Source organism: Corapipo altera, unplaced genomic scaffold (assembly GCF_003945725.1).
Source record: "Corapipo altera isolate COAL_440 unplaced genomic scaffold, ASM394572v1 359, whole genome shotgun sequence".
Classification (NCBI taxonomy): domain Eukaryota; kingdom Metazoa; phylum Chordata; class Aves; order Passeriformes; family Pipridae; genus Corapipo; species Corapipo altera.
This window is the reverse complement of record NW_020884948.1, coordinates 1,058,163-1,079,656: the sequence shown is the minus strand read 5'-3', so window position 1 is coordinate 1,079,656 and position 21,494 is coordinate 1,058,163. Positions and strand designations below refer to the sequence as shown.

Genomic DNA, 21,494 nt, shown 5'->3' with positions numbered 1-21,494 from the left:
CAATTAGAGTTGAGAACGTTCCAAACAGCAAGTAGTAATATAGAGTCTTTTGACCATTAACAATGGGGAACACTTTTTTTTTTTTTTTTTAATCCATTTCTCTGCTTTTGTGTATTTTCCCTCTTTGTCATGCTCGTTGTTGACTAGGGCCAAGGTAGCACTGAGCAGTTTTTAATTGGCTTGGTAGGCACATTTTAACATGTCTTGGAGTCAAAATGAATACTTGTTCCTTCTCTAAATTCTGGTGATGCTTCACTGCTGTGGGAGAAAGAAATCTGGATGTTTTTCTAGATTGAGTGTCCTTTTCAAAAACAGCTATGTCTTCATTAATAGTGTAGAAATCCTCGTTAATGAGGATGAGACAATTGGCAGAGGCAGCCCAGTTTGGCATTCAAAATCCCAGACTAGGACTAGGAATGCAAAATGTTGTGAATGAGGGAAATATAGGTCCTCATCTATAATTTTCTTTTCTTAGTGAGATTTGTGCAGGGAATGCAGAATCATTTACTGACAATTACAATCTCAGAAAAGAATCTTTTTTTTCAGCGTGTTCACTTTAGACCATGTTAATGATGAGTGAAGTTTTACAGCGAGAGAAGAAGAGAGTAGAAATTCCTAAAATAGTGTGAGTTGGTCATAGGGCCAAAATTTAATTTTCTGGGTAGAAAACAGCTATAATAATCCTAAACAACATTGTGAATCAGTGAGAAAGGTAAAAATGTTAAAACATTTTTGTCTCTACTAGACCTATGTTTAGGAATATGTCACATGTTTAGGCTACCTCAATACAATATCATTTGTCACCATTAAGAAATTTTGCAACATGAGCGTTGTTTTATTTTGGTAAAAGTTGTTGCTAATTGATTAGTGCTCCCTGTGTCACTTTTTCTATTTTTTTTCTTTCATCAACCGCCCCGTCAGAGGCAACAACCACTCGATCATAAATGCCTGCACAAATATGACCAGTCTTGCTTTAGTTTTGTCAGCTGTTTCATTCAATGCACTATGCAGCCATACCCATCTAGTTTTCATTTTATTCTGGTTTTCAGATTATTTTTATAATCAGATAGCCATACGGGAGCAAATGAAAAAATCAGACAAAAATGGTACAACTTGCTGAACAGAGATCCAGGTGGAGCCCTTTCCCAAAACTTCCAACAGCTATATTTTGTGTACATGAATTCACTCTTGCTGTTCCAAGACTCTAAGTCCTTCAGCATTCCTTAGACTGACCTGAAGTGCAATACCACTTTGCTCGACAAATGAGATTTTGCCCCAAATAGAAGAGACTTTTCTTATATTCTTTCCAGGGAGCTAAAAGCTGTCTTTCATTTATTTTCAATGCTTAGATACTTTCCATTGTGGGGTTCTTCCTCACATTTTTCAGTCTCGTCTTCAGTGACAAACCCTTACAGTCGAGATGCTGCTTCTCTTCTTGGTTTGAAAGGTCAGAAGCGGCTGGCCTTTGAGAAAGCCATAATTGAGTCTTTCCTTGCTCAGTGAGTCTGAAACTTCTAACCCTCTTTGTAAAGACTCTACAATTCTTTTTCAGTAATCCATCTATTTTTTTTTTCCCTCATCTCTAATGAAAAAAGCAAGCCACCACAATTTGATTAAGGATCTTCATATGCTCCCTCCAGGTCTTGTAATTGTCAAGCTAACATGCATAGGATTCATCATTTTTGTAACCTCTCTTAATACATCTGACACCTGCGCATTTCAAATCTGTCAAGTGCTGCATCCTGCAGCACTGCAATGTTGCTTTCACAGTAATGTTTTTTATTAATTCCCCGGATTCCATGCTATTTGCCATGCACTGCAGAAGTTATCTATGATCTTTTCATTCCCATCTTGTATTGTAATTGTGTTTGCAGGCCATAGAAGAGATATTCCATTAGCATTAGTCTCTGTAAGAGTCTGTTGGTATAATTTTTGTTTACTTGTTTGTCTGATTAAGTCTGACTTTCTAGGAAACAGAAGCTGAAAACCTGATCTTCGTAACAGTTTTGGAATTTAAATGGCAAAAATCTTGTTTAATATGCTCACTGAAGGAGAAGAGACAGAGAATATTTAGTCCTTATGAGACATTGTAAATTTCATACCAGAACAGTACTTATGAAATTCCAGCATCATTTCGGGTTTATGCCATCTTAAGCACCAGAGAATTTAACCATCAGTCCAAATTTCTCTCTTGTATGGATTATCTGTTGCCTGATAGGTGGTCAGCTCATTTTAAAACCCCAGTATATTTAACTTAAAACTGTAAATCAACTGTAAGACACAAGTAGCTGGCAACAGAGCTTCACAAGATCCACTGCTGACAAAATATTTGGTTGGGATTTTAATCCAAATTTTGGGTTACCCAAATACAATTCTGTTGTAGAAATACAAGCATACCTAATAAATTAAAATAAAAATTATAGTAAATACCATTTTCTACTAAAATGTGAGATGCTTTGGTTAATCAGAAATTGCTATAAGCATAAATTGTTAACAAATATTTAATTTCATCATATTCTTTGCAATATTCTTAGTATATATATAAGAACGGTAGGAGATACACTTAATGATCCTTAGCCTCAAGACAATGTGACTGCCACAAACATATGAAGGAACTTTAGTCTACAGTAAGTATCAGGGCAGTTCTGTAAAGTTTAACTTAATCTTTGGTGAAATATTCAGTGTTTCTTCTTCCAAAAGAAACTGTAAAATTAGAAATTTTGAGTATTATTTAATGGTTTTGACTGGTGAACATGTGCATGTGAGCAATACAAAGCATTTATCTGTGCAGGTACCCTCTTCACAGTGTTAATTGTTGCTCCTTACTTATTTAATATCATATAAATAAAAGAACGATGTGGTTGGGCCAAAATATGCAATTCTGTGATGTCTCACAGCTGCCATTATAGTGGCTCTCGATTGTCAGATAACAGAATCATAGAATAGTTGAGGGAACTCTGGAAGTCATCTGGTCCAGCCACCCTGGCCTCCAGGATGAGATCCTTCATTACTTTTCCAGGACCCAAGGTGAAACTGACTGGCCTGTAGTTCCCTGGGTCCTCCTTATTGCCCTTCTTGAATACAGAAGTGACATTTTCTTTCCTCCAGTCTTCAAGCAATTCTCCCGGTCACCATGTTGACTATCAAGAATGGCCGTAGAACAGCATCTACCAGTTCACTCAGTGCTTACTGGTGCATCCTGACAGGGGCCATGGACTTACTTCTATCCAGTTTGCTTAATTATTTCCTGGCCTAATCCTCTTCCACCAAGGGTACATCTTCCTTGCTCCAGCCTTTCCCTTTGTTGTCTGGAACCTGGGATTCCTGAATCAGATTGGATGTGGTTATGTGAATTCTTTCATACTGTTGCCATGGCTGAAACTAGCAGGTCTGATGGATACTACATTTTGTCTTTGGACAGCTCTTTGGAACTATATTTTAAATGGCAAAGATTTTCTTTGTGAAAATAAAACTTGAATAGGTATCTAAGGATACTTTACAGCACCTAAGACCAACAGATGCAGATTTGCCAGGTGGTACCTGGCAAATTTTCCACATATTCTTTGGTGGAAAAAATTTCATAAGGCTTTATAGTCAATACTGACAAGATCCAAAACATTAGAGATCTTTTTTATGCAGGTTAGTGACCCACGCAAAAAATTTCTCTGTGAATATTGCAAGAAGACGTGTGTCTGACTAGGGTTTTGTACTGATGCATTTCATTCCTGAGCTGGTTGGAACAGACATTGCCACACTGGATAAGATGCTGCTAAAACTGTACCACTATTACTGTTTTCCTGAATTAGACAGTGAATAAATCCATCATCCACTCTCACTACTTAATAACCAGCTGTCATAGTTCTTGTAATGTAACACTTTCATTAGATCCAGGGAGAAACAGGACACACAAAAGCATAGCAAATAATCCTGGGAAGTCTTTCCCAGACAGATAAATACTTCTAACAATAAAGTAAGTTGTTATTATTAGCAATGTAACATTAATGAAAATTATGGACTATTAGCTGCTCTTGATGCTGCCTCTTTCTGTGTAGCTTTTTGATTTTATTTTCTTTTTTAGTGCAGAAGACTTTAAAAAAGACATTCACACAGTTCGCAGAAGTTTGAGAGAAATGGCTCATCTTATTTATATAGCAGAAATTTTAGGGAAGCAGATTAGATTAGGAAAAGATTGTCTAGCTAAATAGTTTAAAACTTTTTAAAAGTGGTCACACACTATACCACAAAACTGATGTTGTTTATGTTTTCTTTTAGGAACGTCTCTTGATGAGTCTGTTGCCCAGAAACGTTGCAATGGAAATGAAGGAAGATTTCCTGAAGCCTCCTGAAAGAATTTTCCACAAGATTTACATTCAAAGGCATGACAATGTGAGGTAGGATTGATTCTGCCCATGAAATAAACTAAAGAAGAGAATATTTAGTACAAGGACAGTGATGCATAATTGCAGTCAGGTTTCAGAGAAAAAAACCCAAGCAGTACAGTGAAGATTTATCTTTTTTACAGATTGGGAGAATGGATGCACTAGGAAGACTTAATAGTCTTCTCAGGAGTTAATAAGGAATCAATAAATGTCTTAGAATAGTAGTGCTGGGAGACAGACAACTTTTTCCAAGTGACTAGTCATTGGTTTTGTACTGTGTTATGTTTTGGGTGAATAGGAGTATTTATTTTACATGGTAGCGTTTACACATATTTTCTATAATAAGATTAATTATTTCTATTGCAATAGATTTTCCCGGTTAATAGCATGGAAACACAGAAAGAAAGTGTGGTGCGAACTTAAAAAAATGTGTATTTGTCCACATTATTTGAGCATTTCCCCTCAGAGGTTATTGAGGAAGTTCAATTCTACTTCTTGCTCTCATTCAGTATAAGACTGTTGTGCAAGTGCTCTCATTTATACTGTTTATTCCTAAAGTACATTCTCATTTGCTATTCTTCCCTGCCCTCCGAAACAAATTCTTTAAAGGCCTTGTTTGTGTTTTATCATACTGCCTCCAAGTGCCTTGCTTCCACATCAAAAGCAGTGTCAAAGAGGTTCAATTGCTGTCATGGTTGCACTAAGCAAGGTGAAGGCTTAGTAAGTGATGTCACAGAGCTGCCTTGATTTGCCCTGTGTACTCATGTAGCAAAGGAGTAAACTCTTTTAGTACCTTCTCCTCTCCCTCATCCACTAGTAAGTTCCTTCTCTTGAGATTCAGTCTATCTCTCATCAAGCTGGCTTTAATATTTGCAAGGACCACTTCCTAGTGACTAAGTTGTAACTAAAAGCATTTCTGTCAGTGAGAGAAACAGAGATGGCTGTGATGAGAGAGTTCAGAAGTCTGACAAATTAGGTCAGTTTTACACTGTAAAATTGAACATTATTGAATTAAAAATTACTCATTAGTTGCTTACTTCATGCAAGTGGTTAACTCTTACATAATGTTGATCTCATCATTACCTCTTAGTTTGTAACAATCAGTTTAAAGTTCATTCTAAATGTACAGTACCCCAGAGCTGATGCTGCAAAGTTAGCAATGTTGTTTACAGTCTTTGATGATTCTCAGTTGTAACGTTGCAGTCTTTATATGATAAAGAATGATGTACGCTCTTCGTGAGGTGGAAATCAAAGAGGCTTTTTTTGAATTTTGTTCCCCCTTTTATCCCCTAAAACCATGTGACCTTCTAACCAATGGGGGTGTCTGTCCCTGTACATGTCCCTTGGTTCCCCTGCCCCTGGGACACGCCTCCTACATCACCCCCTTCTCAATTATTTAAGAAGGTCACGAAAACAGTGCAACAACAACAATGCAAACAATTAGAACAATACATTGTAAACTACCAAAGCTTGCAATGACCCAGCACATCGCTTGTTTTGGCCTCTTGTACATCTATGGTAAACTTTATAAAACTGTCTTATATTCCTAAAGGGTAGTGTAACTTGGAGAAATAACTTTATTAACCTAGGGGTCCTAGCTCAACCGTGCATAATTATAAACTTTATTAATCTGAGGGTCTAAATAACTGGGGAGTTCTACTTTATTTAAGAAACAGGATAAGCTTAGGAAAACTAAATTCTCCTAAAGTGACCATGTGGCAGAGGTAGTGTTATTTTGTGAGATGTTTTGTTTTCAATACACTTGTCCAGTCAAACAACTCTCTTATTCATTCACGCTCTCATTCACTGACAGCCATCGTCCATTCATCACACACACATTCATAGGCTTTTTACAGACTGCTTTTTGCCACGCTGGTTATCCTTAAATGTAAACCTGAAGCGTAAACATAACTCTTTTATAACTTCTGCGTTACTCTGGTTCTTGCTGCTGTGGTTGTGTTCCTAGGTAGGGTCTAACACACCTGGAAGGAATCCATTTAAGCTCTTTTCCTGCAGCCACACAGGCGTAGCCTCATCCCCAAGTGACGAGATTTAACTGTGCCATCCACTGCCCTGAAATCCAATCTCTTACCATGACTGGTGGTCTGGGAGAGGCAAAAGCCTGAGGCTTGTGCTGCCTTTCATACCTGCTTCTTTCAGCGCTGTCACAATTTAAAAAATTGACAACATACGTGGCTTTCCACAGACGTTCTTGCGGGCTACACAGATTCCCCCTTTTTTTGTTTATCTAATGTGTCTCAGTGTGTGATGTGCTCTTTCAATAATTGCTTGTCCGATGGATGAGTGTGGAATACCTGCGATGTGTGAAGTTTCCTTATTTGATAGGAAGTAAAGCTGTTTTATTGTTAGTTTTTATTTGATTTGAGGTACTCGGGGTTGTTAAGCAACTATCACATCCTTGGCCTTTTCCCCTGTGTGTGCTGTGGTAGTTATATATTGGGAACGTGTATCTACATGTACATATTTTAATGTGCCAAATTCAGAGATGTGTGTGATATCTGTTTGCCAAATCGCATTTGCCATTAACCCTCTGGGGTTAACGCTTTTCTGAGATGGCTTGGGTGTGATTTTCTGACAGTCTGGGCATGACATGATGATGTCTTGAGCCTTATTGAGTGTTATCTGAAATTATCTCTTCAGAGAACATGCATTCTGATGGAAAAATGAATGAGACAATTTCGCTTGCTCGAAGACTCTAGGTATGGTGTTAAACATTACTGCTTTGTCAGCCTCTCGGTTCTCGTCAGCTATTGGCCCTGGCATGTCAGTGTGTGATCTTGTGTACATTATATAGAAATAGAACTTTCTATGATTGACAAGAAACCATACAGAATGCATTTCAAACAACAGGTGAGGGTTAACCATATCTTGAAGAAACAAACTCTCGAGACAGGAGACTAACTTTGCAGTATAACAGAAATCAGTTACATATCAATAGGTTGTTCAGAAAATTTCCCTAAGGCAATGCGAATGGCAGCCAGTTCCAGAACCTGTACAGAACCTTGGTTCATGGTCGGTACCTCTCATTCCCATTGTCCTGTGTCAGGATTTTACCCAAGTCACTGCAGCTTTTTGTGTTTTTCCTAGATGCATGTGTGAAGGCCCTGAGGCCTTTCACTGGTTCATGTTTGCATCTGGTTGTGGCCTTAAAAGGCAAACTACCAATTTTTGCCCACAATCTGTGTTTAGGGAGATGAACTGAGATGTCACCGTCAAAGCCTGCCAATGCAGCCTGGAATCCTGCGTCCTCAGCTGGCATCCAATTGAAGTTGTCCTTTGTAGCTGGGATGTAGATGACGGCAGGGTCTCTCCGTCCAGTTCTTGTAATTGTCTTCTGCCTTTAATGACAATCTTGGCAAACATTTCATTAGTAGTCCACACAGTTTTAGGTGGTGTGTGGGGCAGAAACAGCCACTCTAAAATTTATAGTGGGTCTTTCTCAGTCTGATCCCACTGAAACAAAACTGCAAATGGCTAGTACCTGCTGGGAACAAGGGCTAGGCAGATTTGCAGTTCAGGATTTCTCCTTCTGCCTTGTCTGCCTTCTATTGCCTTGGCATGAATGTCTAACGCCTGCTTTGCCTCTGCTATCAGAGACCTGTTAGACGTTAGGTTGGAGTTCCCCTTTAGCAGCTCAAATACAGGGTGTAGCCCCTCTGGGGTTATGCCTAAAACAGGTCTTAACCAGCTGATGGTTCCCAGAAGATTTTGCAACTCGTGTAAATTTAAAGTGTTTTTTACCTCGAGCTGCAGTGGCTGTGGAGAAATTTCCTGCTGCATGACTTTCCATCCAAGGTAAGTCCAGGGCTGCGATGGCTGGATTTTCTCTGGAGCAACCTGCAACCCTGCATCTTGGACAGCTTTGATTAGAGCAGTAAGAGTAAATGGCAGTTCATTCTTTGTGGTCATGGTTATTAATATGTCATCTACATAATGGTGTATGATGGCTGTTTGATTTTTTGCCGGGCTATTTTGCATCCCCTGAGGAAGGACAACCCAGCAATAGCTTTGCATGGGCTGTGCTTTGTTTAAGGCCATGATGGAAAAGGCAAGCCTTGGCGCATTCTCAGGGTGTAGGAAGGTGACAAAAAGGCAGTTTTCTAAGTCAATGATTAGTGGTGGCTACTTTGCTGGAAGCATAGCAGGTGAGGCAAGTCCAGGCTGTGATGCTTCCGTAGGCTCTATGACTGCGTTTACTGCTCTTAACATTTGCAGTGTTCTCCACCTCTCACCTTTCTTGGGGGTGCAGAATACAGGGGTATTTTTGGGGCTGGTTGTTGGCATACTGTGGCTTACCTCAAGCTGCTTCCTCTCTTGCTTGTGAAAGCAGTTGGCAAAGAAGAGGATGGCAAGCAGCACAGCAGCAAGCAATGTGATGCTCATGGCGTGGCCCCTGCCTTGCCCACAGCACCCTTGGTATGACTCAGCCCATTCCCTGCTGTTTAGGTACTTGTGGGATGTTGCTGCTAAGGGTCTCCAAGGACAATCTCTTTGAAAGTGGTCAGGGTCAGCACATCTAATACAACTCACTCTATGTCTGGCCTCTTCTTGTACTCCTATCTGGGCACTTAGAGTTGCAGTTAAAGGGGCAGACTGGTGCTCCACAGAGCCAACTCTTTGGTAGGGTCGAACCAGCTCAGCAATGCTGTAGCTCTGCCTTTCAGGAAGGGCTTGCAAAGCTCTTTTACAGCCTGTGTTCACCTTTTCAAAAGCCAATTGCTTATAGAGCATCTCTCTGGCTTTATTGTACTCAACTTGCTTGTTTAAAGCAGATTGCAGCCGATCTAAGCATCTTGAATTCGTTTCAGTACAACCTTGTAACACTTTTGTGGAGGACAGGTTGCTATCTTGGTCTGTAGTGAGAAGGTTTTTCATGGCTTTCAGGGCCTGTTTAGCTATTACTCTGTAAATTTCCCCAGGGCGTCCGGGGGGGTGGCACAGAGCGGCTTAGCTGCCTCTGCATGGGTCTCCATTGCTTTTTAGCTGTGGAGCGCCCAGCAGTGGCTCGCGAGGTATGCACAGCAGCTCTGAGCCCCCTCGGTGGGGGCTGGGGGTTGCAGTGTTGGTAACTCACTCAGCTTTGCTGTTTTGCTGCCCACTTCTGTCTGCGTGGTCCCCAGCTCCTCCATTCGCTTCCCGCCGTTCTGTTTCTCCTTCTTCTTTTCTTCTTTCTTCTTTGTTCCTGTGCACTTTTCCCTAATATTTTTGAGCTCACTGTATTAACTTTCTGTTTCTCATATGCGACTGAGACAATGGTTTTACAGACGTCTAAGTATTTCGGTGAAAATTCCCATCTCCAGACAATGGAGACGATAAACGGAATTACCGATTTTTCTGCCTGATTCAGGATATGCTAAACTAATCTAATACAGGTTTCAAGTCCCAAGTTCGGGTGCGCCACATGTAGTGTTGTGGTCTTTATATGATAAAGAATGATGTACACTCTTCGTGAGGTGGAAATCAAAGAGGCTTTATTTGAATTTCACTCCCCCTTTATCTCCTAAAACCATGTGACCTTCTAACCAATGGGAGTGTCTGTCCCTGTGCATGTCCCTTGGTTCCCCTGCCCCTGGGACACGCCTCCTACACTCAGTTGCCGAAGTCAGAGTTGAGAGCTCCTGAAGGACACATTCAAAAGCCAGTCGGCTGTCTTCCTCCTTCACTTTTCCTTGTTTATGCCTCATGCTTTTATGGTGTTGCACTCACTACCAATGCTGCTTGCATTTTTTCTTTTTCCTGCCAATCTTCCATCTTTGAGTGATGTCCTGCCTTTCTATTTGCAGTCACTTGTGCTAATCAAGTCTCATGTTTTGGTGTTTGGGTGTCTTCTACTTTGACCCTTTGGTGATCACATTCCCTATATACTTATAAAAATTTTGTCTAGTTATACCATCAAAGTGCTATGAAATATATGTATATTGCTGATTGCACTTATATTCAGGGTCAAGGTGGGCTAATGATAATTATATCATGATTGGTGTATTTATATATTGTATATGTCAAAAGTATCTGCATTCATTACAGTGTGAGTGGTCAACTTAAAGAGCACTGCTTTGCAGCTGGACTGGTGGGTTATAACGCTTTTGAGTCCTCCCTTGTGCTGAAATCTTTTAGAAAAGTAAACTCAGGAGTACTCTTTTTTTTTCCCCACATGATATGTTTTTTCACATAACCATTAAAGCTTCTGTGACTTATCCACTGATTCTATGCGAAGTTTATAAAAGTTTCGGAATCCAAATACCCTGTCTGGAGATGTGAACTCATTCTCTGACATTAAGAAGGTGCTTTTGGGGCAAATGGAGGCAAAGTAAAATGGCGTCATTTTAATGTCAAAGGTAAGATCCTCAGAGAAGAGAACTGAAAACAGGACACCTCCCTTCACCATCTGTACTATAAGAAACTGTCTTGCCTTTTATTTCAGTAAAGCAACTACTGTATCATTAAATATATATATATATACACATATATATATATGGGGTGAAATAGTGTCCAGAAAATACCCAGCAAGCTGTGGCTAGCAGGTCCCAGTAGACTAGAGTTTCATTCCAGAAGTTTTGTGACTGTGCAGATCAGAAGGATGCAAGGCAACTCCCAGCAGGTGCCACCCTGACACCAGGTTGGAGAACAGCACTACAGAATCCCTCTGGGAAGAGCTGCTGGTGGTCAGTGCCAACAATATATGTGAGCTACTTTTTCAAGGAGACAAAACCAACTTTTTTTTCTTCTGGGTAGTGGCAGTTCAGTGCTATCCCAGGCAAATCTAAGAGATCATTCATATATTCTCGTGACTTGTCCTTTTCATATCAAGCATTCTGTAAAGCACTGCTATTAAAAGAATCCAACAAAAAGCCCTTCTATAATTCTAAATACTAGGATCTTTTAACCATTAAAGCTACACAACGGAAAATAGAAAATTATCTGCACTTTTACTTTTCCTGTTGCAATAATGTTTTCTTTTTTTCCCAGCAAATATCTGGAAGTGTCAGAGCATTATCCTTCAGAAAGGATAGCCTGAAGGAGGTAGGCATGCAATTATTAAACTACATGATTTTTCCATTCCTTATCTGTTAAAAAATCCAAAACAATAAAACTCCAAACAGCAAAAAAATACCTTTAAAAGTAAAAAAAGCATCTGTTTCAGTCTTCTAAATAGCTGCCTGAAAAAAAAAAAGCCAAGGTGTATTTAATCAGAAGATCTTCCATGTGAAAAATAAGACATTCATACAGCTACCTTCTTTACCTCCTCCCAGAAAAACAAAGGTAGATGTGTTACAATAGAGATACATATAACTTTTTAAGAAGTGAATGATGGACTGGGAAAAAATACTAGCACGTTTCAGAAAACCATGCCAACAACCCTGGTTTATCAATTAATTGGTGAATATTTTACCAACTACCCAAATAGTTGTTGAATGACTGCCTGCAACTGACTGTGACTCTGGAAGGGAAAGAAAACACACCTCTCCACTTTGCAGACAGAGTCCTCAGTGTTGTGTCATGCTTTGATGAGCTCTTCCCAGATCTGTAGTACATCTGCTACCTTGTGAAGTTTCTGAACAGAATTCCTGGGCAGTAAGAAATAAGTATGTGGTTTTAAACAGAGACAAACAACTTAATGAAAATACAATATGCAAAACAAGGCATACAAATACACATTCAATAGTATTATAGCATTAACTCAGTGAGGACACTACATTCAACCACCAGGAGTGTAAAATAATCACAACGAATGTAATAACTGTGGCTTACCAGAAGGAAATAGTCCATGTACAGTCAAGGACCCATTTCAACACAGTACAGGTGTTATTTTACAGGGGTAATCCCAGCCAAGGGCACTATGAACTATATTGGGGAACCAGATGTCAAGTTACATGTAAAGACTACCCAACAGACCAGCTCTTCTGTGTTGCTAAAGAGTATGGTTTGTGACATGAAAGAAACGACTCTTTTCTAAGACTAAGTTGAGTAATGTAAGATTAATATTTCCTTCTCTTATTCCTTGTTTCCTTATTCCTACAAGGCTAAGGAATTTACAGATTACATATGTACTTACTGTGGCTACTGTAAATACTCACTAGTCCTGACTGAATTTCTCCATGCAGCCATAATTCAATTAAGAAAATTTCAAGTTGAATTTCAGCTCAAATATATACCCTGTATGGAGACTTCAACAGATTTTGTCTCTTTTGAAGTGGACTTTTCCCATTCCATTAGTTTATTCATGAAACTGTTTCAACACATGTATGGATACTGGTGTATTAACAGACAACTTCTTGCTTTGCTCTGTAACTCAATGTTCAAGACATAAAAAGAAAATGAACATTGAATGGCTAATAATTTCTTGAGCCTTTGGTACAGCAGTTTCATTTAGCCTTAGTTTTACGAGTGTGAAATAGAACTGGATGCTTTGTAAGAGAGATTAATTTCAGGAAACACACTGCCTGATTCAAAGCTACCAATAAAAAGATTCCCTGGGGCATTTTAGAAGTTCTTGTAACCCAGTTTGAAGCCAGAACAGAATCTGCAGCTATATATATGCAAATATTTCTGGTCTGTCCTGTCTTTTAGAAACCATCAGAACTTAAATAATTTTTGAATTTAACATACTCATTTTAATGTTTTAAAAAACTGTGATAGAGATGTCTATGAACAGATTTTTGTATATAGTCTTTCCGAGCCTGTGATTCCACAGTGAACTAGTTTTCATATATGATTATTATGTAAAAACATACCCTCCCTTTATGTTTAGTTTTAACAGGCTGCTTTAATTTTTTGATCATGTTTTTCTTCAATATTTCAGTAAGTCAGAGATAACATTATTAATTAACTTTCCTTACATTTGGCCTTTGAGGAAAAAAGTCCTACAGGTTCCTTTCTGAGGCAGTGTGTGATATTAAAATACTATTCTTACTATAAGTTGTACTCTAATTAAACAAATGACCCAAATGGAAATGAAAAATAGGGCACACAACCACTCCTTATTTTGCAGACTGCTCATTTAGACAAGTGCTCCATTGAAAACAGCAGGACTAATCAAGTGCACAAAACACATGAATGAGTGCTGTTAAAAGTGAACATTTACCACCTACAAACTCTCAGATCTCTTGTGTGACTTGGCAGGATTTCTCCTTCTGAATACTCCATAGAGTGACGTAGAAAAGGGTTGTTCTGTCAATACTAGCAGTTGGGAAGCAGTTTAAATCTCTTAAACCAAGCCATAGGCTTTCCGGGCTCGATTCTATCAGGTGCAGCCACTTCCTGCCATGCTGCAGGAGGACTGCAGTCACCAGGCAGGTGCTGGCTATTCTGCCTGCAGGGATCATGGAGGGAGTAAACAGGAATACAGAAGGTCCTGGAGCAATGACTCTGGGCTTGTCAACACAGAAATGCTCCAGATTGTCAAGGAGTATGAGATAATAATGTATGCCTGCGCTGAACCAGCTTCGCTCTTTGTGATAGAGGAGAGAAATGGCTGCTTGTAATGCTTCCTTTCCTGAACTTGCTCGCTGCAGCGCTGCTTTGCTTTTGTTCAGAATTTTTATACCAGAAGCAGTTAGAAATAGCTGTTGGCGTATCAAACCAAATAGTCATCTCAAGGTAACTTTAAAAAATGTTGTTAGGAAACCTCCATTAAAAAATTAGAATCATGGAACCATAGAATGGTTTGAGTTGGAAGGAAACATTAAAGATCAGCTAGTCCAGACCCTGTGTTAGGGTGAGGTTCATCTTTCCCAAGTTTGCTCAAAACCCTGACCAGCCTGAGCTTGAATATTTCCAAAAATGGGGTATCCACAGCTTCTCTGGGAAACCTGTTCCACACTCATAGTAAGGAATTTCTTCCTTGCATATAATCTCAGTCTACCTGTTTTAGTTTTAAACCATTCCCCCTTGCCCTAGCAGTGCAGACCCAGGTAAAAAGTCCCTCTTTGGCTCTCTCATACACCCTCTTTAGGTGCTGGAAGGGTGCTATAAGGTGTCCTTGGAGCCTTCTGTTCTCTAGGCTGAACATTCAAAACACTCTAACAGGTCCATGTCTTTCCTGTGCTGAAAACCCCAGAGCTGGACACAGTACTCCAGGTGGGCTCTCATGAGAGGGGCAGAATCACCTCCCTCTACCTGCTGGCCACACTTTATTTTATAGGATACATTTGGCATTTTGGGCTGCAAGCATACAGAGATGACTCATGTACAATATTTCATCCACCAGTACCTTCAAGCCCTCCTTTGCAGTGCCGGTCTCAACCTACTAATCCCTCCACCTGTATCCATATTTGGGATTGCCCCAACCCAGGTGGAGGACCTTGCATATGCCCTTGTTGAACTTAACATGAGTTCACACAGGCCCGCCTCTCTAGCCTGTCAAGGTTCCTCTAATTGATTATTTTCCCCCCCAGGATGCAATTAGAATATTGACATGCTGTTGCAACTTATGATCCCAATAACTGTGAGGCATTGGATTAGTTATTAGTAGTATTTTAATTATTGGGTTGGAACCAATTAGTGTGTGTGTGTATGTGGGGGGCAGGGCGAGGCCAGCAGCGTCACCATAGTCTCAAAACTCACACAGCTGGGCTGCAGCAAGGAACTCAAATAGAAAAGCTGTCAATCAAAAAGGGCAGCCTGGGAGCCCACCCACACCATGCCCCCTAGAGCCTCTGATTGGCTACACCACCCCTCATTCCCACCTGGGAGGCACTGAGTGGGCAGACAACCAGATGTCCAACCTGGGAGGCATGGCCACAGTAGCCAAAGCACATAAATACAGGAGCACAGGGCTCTGTGTTGTGTTTTCCTCTGAGCATTTGTTATTTAACGTGTGGAACTGGATCTCCATAGGATTCTTTGGTGATAGCTGCTTACTCCTGTTTCTTCTGTTAATTACTTTCTTTTTTTACTCTTTTAGTGTTTCTTTCTTTCTTCACTCTTTTCTTACTTAATATTTTGGGTAACTTAAAACCAGTGGGTTTGATTCTGCTAAGTTTTGTGGGTTGGCATGTGCTGGGTTGGTGCTTTGTGGAATGCTCTAACTTGGTTGTTTGTCACCCCTTTCAAACCTACATCAAAACCCTTATTTTATTTCTAAAATTAAAAGTGTCTCCTGGGAAAATGTGTGGAGTGTTCTTCTCTTTAGGTTATATCAAGAACCAAAGTCTCTGCAAAAGTTCGGTGGGCAAACTCTTGCAGTCTTAAATATAGAAGTAATATTCCCAGAATAGCTTGAGGCTCTGGGACTGGGGTCTTACAATAACTTGTCTGTCTAAAAGCCAAAGTGATTTAAGTTTTTACCAGATTAGCCAAACTTTTTGTTAACTTACTGATTAACTCCTGATATGATTGGTAAATCAGGGTTTTGGTTACTCAGACCATGGGATTTGCTTTGCCAAGTCTGGTTTACTGGCGGTTGATGGGGTCCATCTGACAAAGAAGGGAAACAGTATCTTTGGTCAGGGAGTTGCCAGACTAGTTAAGGGGCCTTTAAACTAAATTTGTTGGGGGAAGGTACCTATCCATCCCAATCCTACCAGTCAGATGCCAACACCTGTAATGGATACCCAGAACAGTGCAAAGGCATTCCAGATATTCCAGGGTCCAGCTCAGATGCTTAAACACAAACACATGTAGGATAGGGAACAAATAAGAAGAACTAGGATGTGTGTACGCCTGTGTGGGTATGGTATCATTGGCATCATGGAGACGTGGTGTGATGGTTCCTATGACTAGAGCACTGGAATGGGGGTTTTTAGGCTTTTTAGGAGAGACAGGCTAGAGACACGAGGACAGGGTGTAGCTATGTATGTCAGTGACCCGCTGGAGAGTGTGGAACTCTGATGAGGAGCCAGCTGAGAGCTTGTGGGTAAAGAATAAGGGGAGGGCAGGGGATGTTATAGTGGGGGTCTTCTATAGGCCACCTCATCAGGAGGATGGTGCAGATGAAGCCTTCTCTAGGCAGATAGGAGCAGCCTTGTGCTCTCAAGCCCCAGTCCTCATGGGGGATTTTGTGATATCTGTCGGAGGGACAACACAGCAAGACACAAGCAATCCCGGAGGTTCTTCCAAGTGTGTCAATGATGACTACCTTATGCAAGAAGAGGTACCATACTGACCTTGTGCTCACCAGAAGGGAAGAGCTGGTGGTAAATGTGGTCACTCAGCCAAGGCTGCCTTGGAGCACTACAGGTTGGGGGAGTTTGAGATCCTCGAAGCAGTGAGGAGAGCACGCAGCAAGCTCTCAGTCCTGGGCTTCAAGAGAGCAGACTTTGGCCTCTTTAAGGATCTATTTGGTAGAGTGCCATGGGCTAGAGCCCTAGAAGGCAGAGGAGCCCAAGAATGCTGGATAAATTTGAAGAATTACCTCCTCTAAGCTCAGGAGCAATGCGTCCCAACAAGGAAGAAATTGGGAAAAAAATGTTATGAGATCTCTGTGGATGGATAAGGAGCTGCTGAGCAAGCTCAGTAAAAAAAGAAACTTCAGGAAGTGGAAATGAGGACAGGTAGCCTGGGAGGAATTGTTTGGGAAGCTAGGGACAAAGTTAAGGAAACAAAGACCCAGTTAGAATTGAGTCTGGCCAGGGATACTAAGGATAACAGGAAGGGCTTCTATAGATATGTTGTAAGCAAAAGAAGGGCTAGGGATAATGTGGGCCCTCTGCAGAAGGAAATGGGAGACCTGGCTGCCCTGGACAAAGAGTAGGCTGAGTTTCTCAACTACTTTTATGCTTCATTCCTCAATGGCAAGTGCTCCAGCCATGCCATCCAAGTTGGGAAAGAAAATGAAGGGACTAGGAAAATGAAGACTCTAAGCCCACTATAAGAGAGAGTCAGGTTTGAGACCATCTGAGGAGCATCAATGTGCACAAGTCTATGGGACCCAATGAGATTCATCTGCAGGTCCTAAGAGAGCTGGCAGAGAAAAGTTGCTAAGCCATTATCCCCAGTCAGGTGAAGTCCCTGGTGAGTGGAAAAAGGGAAATATAACCCTCATTTTTTAAAAAGGGAAAGCCAAAGACCTGGGAATCTACAGACCATTCAGTCTTGCCTCTGTGCCTCAGAAGATCATGGAGCAGATTCTCCTGGAAACTATGCTAAGGCACATGAAAAACAAAGAGATGATTAGTAACAGCCAACATGGCTTTACAAAGCGGAAATCATGCCTGACAAATTTCATGACCTTCTGTGATGGGGCTACAGCACTGGTGGATGGGACAGAGCAACAGACGTCATCTACCTGGACTTACGTAAAACATTTGACACTGTCTCCAAACTGGAGACATGGATTTGATGGATGGGCCACTCAGTGGACGATGAACTGACTAGATACCTGCATGCAAAGAGTTGTGGTCAATGGCTCATTGTCCACGTGGAAACCAGTGACGAGTGGTATCCCTAAGGGGTCACTACTGGGGCTGATACTGCTCAACATCTTTGTCGGTGACATCGACAATGGGATCAAATGCACCCTCAGCAAATTTGATGACCACACCAAGGTATGTGGTACAATCAACACACCTTGGAGGGAAGGGATGCCATCCAGAGGGACCTTGACAGGCTTGAGAGGTGGGTTGATGTAAACCACATGAAGTTCAACAAAGCAAAGTGCAAGGTCCTACACCTGGGTCATGGCAATCCCAGGTACACCTGCAGGTTGGATGGAGAAGTGATTGAGAGCAGTCCTACAGAGAGACTTGGGGGTAGTGGTTGATGAAAAACTCAGCATTCGCTGGCAGCATTCACTTGTAGCCCAGAAAGCCAACCACATCCTGGGCTGCATCAAAAGGAGCATAGCCAGAATGTAGAGGGAAGTGATCCTCCTCCTCTACTCTGCCCTCATGGCACCCCATCTGGAATAGTGCAAAGTGTTCTGGTACCCATCTCCCCCCAAAATTAGAAGGGCATGGAACTGTTGGAGCAAGTCCAGCAAAGGACCATGAAGTTGATAATAGGACTGGAGCACTTTCCTTAGGAAGACGGGCTAAGAAAGTTGGGGCTGTTTGTCCTGAAGAAGATTGTCTGAAGACCTCATAGCAGTCTTCAGTATCTGAAGGAGGCCTACTAGGAAGCCAAGAAGGAACTCTTCATTAGGAACTCTAGTGATAGGAAAAGGAGGGATGAGTACAAATTGAAAGAGGGAGAAATTAAGGTAGATATTAGGAAGAAATTTTTTACTGTGAGGGTGGTGAGACAATGGAAGAGATTGCCCAGGGAGGTTGTGGATGCTCTGATCCTGTCAGTGTTTGAAGCCAAGTTGGATAAGGCCTTGAGCAACCCAGTCTAGTGGGAGGTGTCCCTGCCCTTGGCAAGGAGACTAAATGATCTTAAAAGTCCATTCCAACCCCTTAACATTCTATGATTCTTTGAGATTCTGTGACTGAAAACTATAGGACAAAAGCTGAATATTTCAAAGACCATGGGATTGCAGAGGTCTTGGTATAGCACAGAGGCAAAGACAATGTTAGCTTATGTTCCCCTTGCTTAGTTGTGGGATGGAGGAATAGAAGCATTTCTGAGCCCCCGGGCAATGCAACAACACCAGACTCAGCACTGTAATAGCTACTTAGCCTTCCTGACACATTCACATTGCCTGTTGTGAAGAGCAGTGCTTGAATCATGTGCAAGCTACGTTGTTGAGGAAACAGAAGCAACCTTTGTCCTTTGTTTTCACTTTCCACTTTCGTTTCTCTTTGCTCTTTATTAGTTTCAGTTTAATTGAGATTGGGTTTTTGGTTTTTTTTGGTTTTTCACCAGAGTGCCCCAGTGGCATTGTTAATTCTATGGAATTAAAGTACTTAATTCTGTGGAATTAAAGCAGGGAGAGACATATCCCTGAATGGTCATTAAGAGAACCAATTGTTAATTGGTAGCTTTTCACTTCTTGTTTCTATATATGCTAACATTTACCTTTTTTTAAAATAAAAATTACTTGACAATCCTTTTGTATACCATACCATTATGAGGAATCTTTCCTGCATACATAAAGTAGCTGTAGTTTAGTTTAATCATCTCTGAGGATGTGAACCTCCATGGCAATTACCGATTAAGTTACTGTGAGGCAAGACTACTTTGCCCTTGGATGAGGGCATCTACAGGAGTGATTAATGTGTTTTAACACTGATGTCACTACTGTAGTTGCTTTGTCTTAACTTTTCTAAGTATATTAGACATGGCCTAAATTTAAGGTCTTAGTATTTTTGTGTGACTAATATATTCAAATCAAAGGAAAGGGAATTTCAGTGCCAATGTGGGAACTTAGACTTCGAATATATTTGACTGTATTTGAAAATATGATTTGGCCCTGGAAACACTTGAGGTATGTCACTGGAATTCTGGCACTGTATGTCTTATAATTTCTTTCTTTAGTACCATTATGAATTTCATGGCCATAACAAGAAATCAAATCTCTTTTCTGTTCTCACTCCGTGTGTCTGATTTTGCCATCTCCTGATAAAGGCCTTCTGTGTCCTTTACATTCCAAAAAACTGAGCAGAACATAACAGGGGTGAAAAAGTTTATTACATCATAAGGGTGATTTGACTTCATGTCACAGATCAAGGTGCTTTTAGGTGTTAGACAATAAAGAATAAGTGTGGGCACTGCCTCACAATACTGGTAGTCCAAGTAGTAAGAGAAGAGGCACTGGTAGTAAGAGGCAACAGATGGACACAGGTGGGTAAAGAAGTGCAAGAGATAAGGTTGGTCAGTTAACTAGCTAAAATAAAATGAAGCAGCTGTTGAGTTTCAGTGATAATTTTCAGAACCCTTGTGTGTGTGAGAGGGTGTGAGACAATGGATTAATAATTTTTAGCTTGGATCAACTCAAGTGTGTGTGTGTTTGGCGGGGCGGGAAGGGACAGGTTGAATTTCGTGGAGGTGAGGTAATGCCCTATCCCACAGCCCCAGCCTCTGTGAGTCTCCTGGGGCAGCCCTGGAGCAGCTGTCAGTCCCTGGACACTGGGAGCACTGCCCACACCACACCTTGGAGCCCCTGACTCAGTCCAGGATTGGTTGGCACATCAGAAGTCCCAGCTGGGGGCAGGCCGTGTGGCCACAGCGGGGCCAAAGCAAATGAAAGCAGCAACATGTACTCTCTGTGCTTGTTCAAACCCTGCCACCTGGACAGGTGGAAGCTGGACTCTCACAGGACTCTGGTGGTAGCTATAATAAGCAATAATACTCTCTTTTTCTTTACTTCTTCTTCTCCTAATCTCCTTTCTTAATATTTTGGGTAACTTGGGACTGAATGGGCTGGATTTTCTTAAGCTGTATGGGTTAGCATGTGCTAAGTCAATGCTTTGTGGAATGTTTTCTTTTGGTTGAATGTTACCCTTTAAAGTTTTACCAAGTTAAATGAAATTATAGAAGCAAGGTCTGAGTCAAGAGTGCCTTTTTTGTAACTTACTAGGAGAGTTGAGACTTGTCTATGGAGAATTGAAAACAGTAGACTTATTAGGCCTGCTTTTCTAATATTGCTATTTTATCTAAAGAGTGAAGGTTTGCTGAGGTGAAGGGGAGTACATAATACTTAATTCAACTTACAGTTTGTAAGTTAAGTTTTACACTATGTCAAGTGTATACCACTGGGACTGTTTATTAACATTTGCGTAAATTGTTTGACATTTCTAGTCTGGGTGTTGGAGATAAATGCAGTGTGATCCCACAGCTGGCATTGTACCTCTGCCTACAGAAGGAGGAATCTAGAGAATTGAAAGAATCATGGCACCATACTGTCTCAAGCTTCTGGATTACACAAGAATTTTTATTCTCAATCACACTAGTACCCATGCTTCTTTCAGCTATCTCCCTTGATCAACACTGATGGCTAGGGATTGTTAAAGCAGATTAAGCTGTTGGACATTAAAACCTTGTTAACACTGATAGAAAGCTGGACATTTACCTGAGCCAGTCAGCACAGTACAGAGAATACTGGCTTGACTCTGGGTCCTCACAGGGAGCTACTGTAGGATCACATCATGGAGATACCGCACACAAGTTAAGTCCTGTCTTTCAGTACTTAGTAAACCTCATGCAAGGTTTATCTGTTTGGCTGTGGAACTCTAGCCATGCAAAACTGTCTTTGAAACCAATCGAGCTGAGGAGATC

The 21,494-nt window shown here is 41.0% G+C and overlaps 1 protein-coding gene across 4 annotated transcripts in view; it reads left to right on the top strand.

The window, feature by feature from the left end:
• Positions 1–21,494, top strand: part of ADCY1 (adenylate cyclase 1) — a 162,901-nt gene that overhangs the window by 65,445 nt on the left and 75,962 nt on the right. For all 4 annotated transcript variants that reach the window (XR_003530820.1, XM_027662823.1, XM_027662822.1 and 1 more), the window contains exon 3: positions 4,273–4,391. Coding sequence is in view for 3 of the 4 variants with exons in the window: in XM_027662823.1 (XP_027518624.1) it covers positions 4,273–4,391 (119 nt within the window). In the remaining variant the exon portion in view is untranslated. The remainder of the gene's footprint in view (positions 1–4,272; positions 4,392–21,494) is intronic.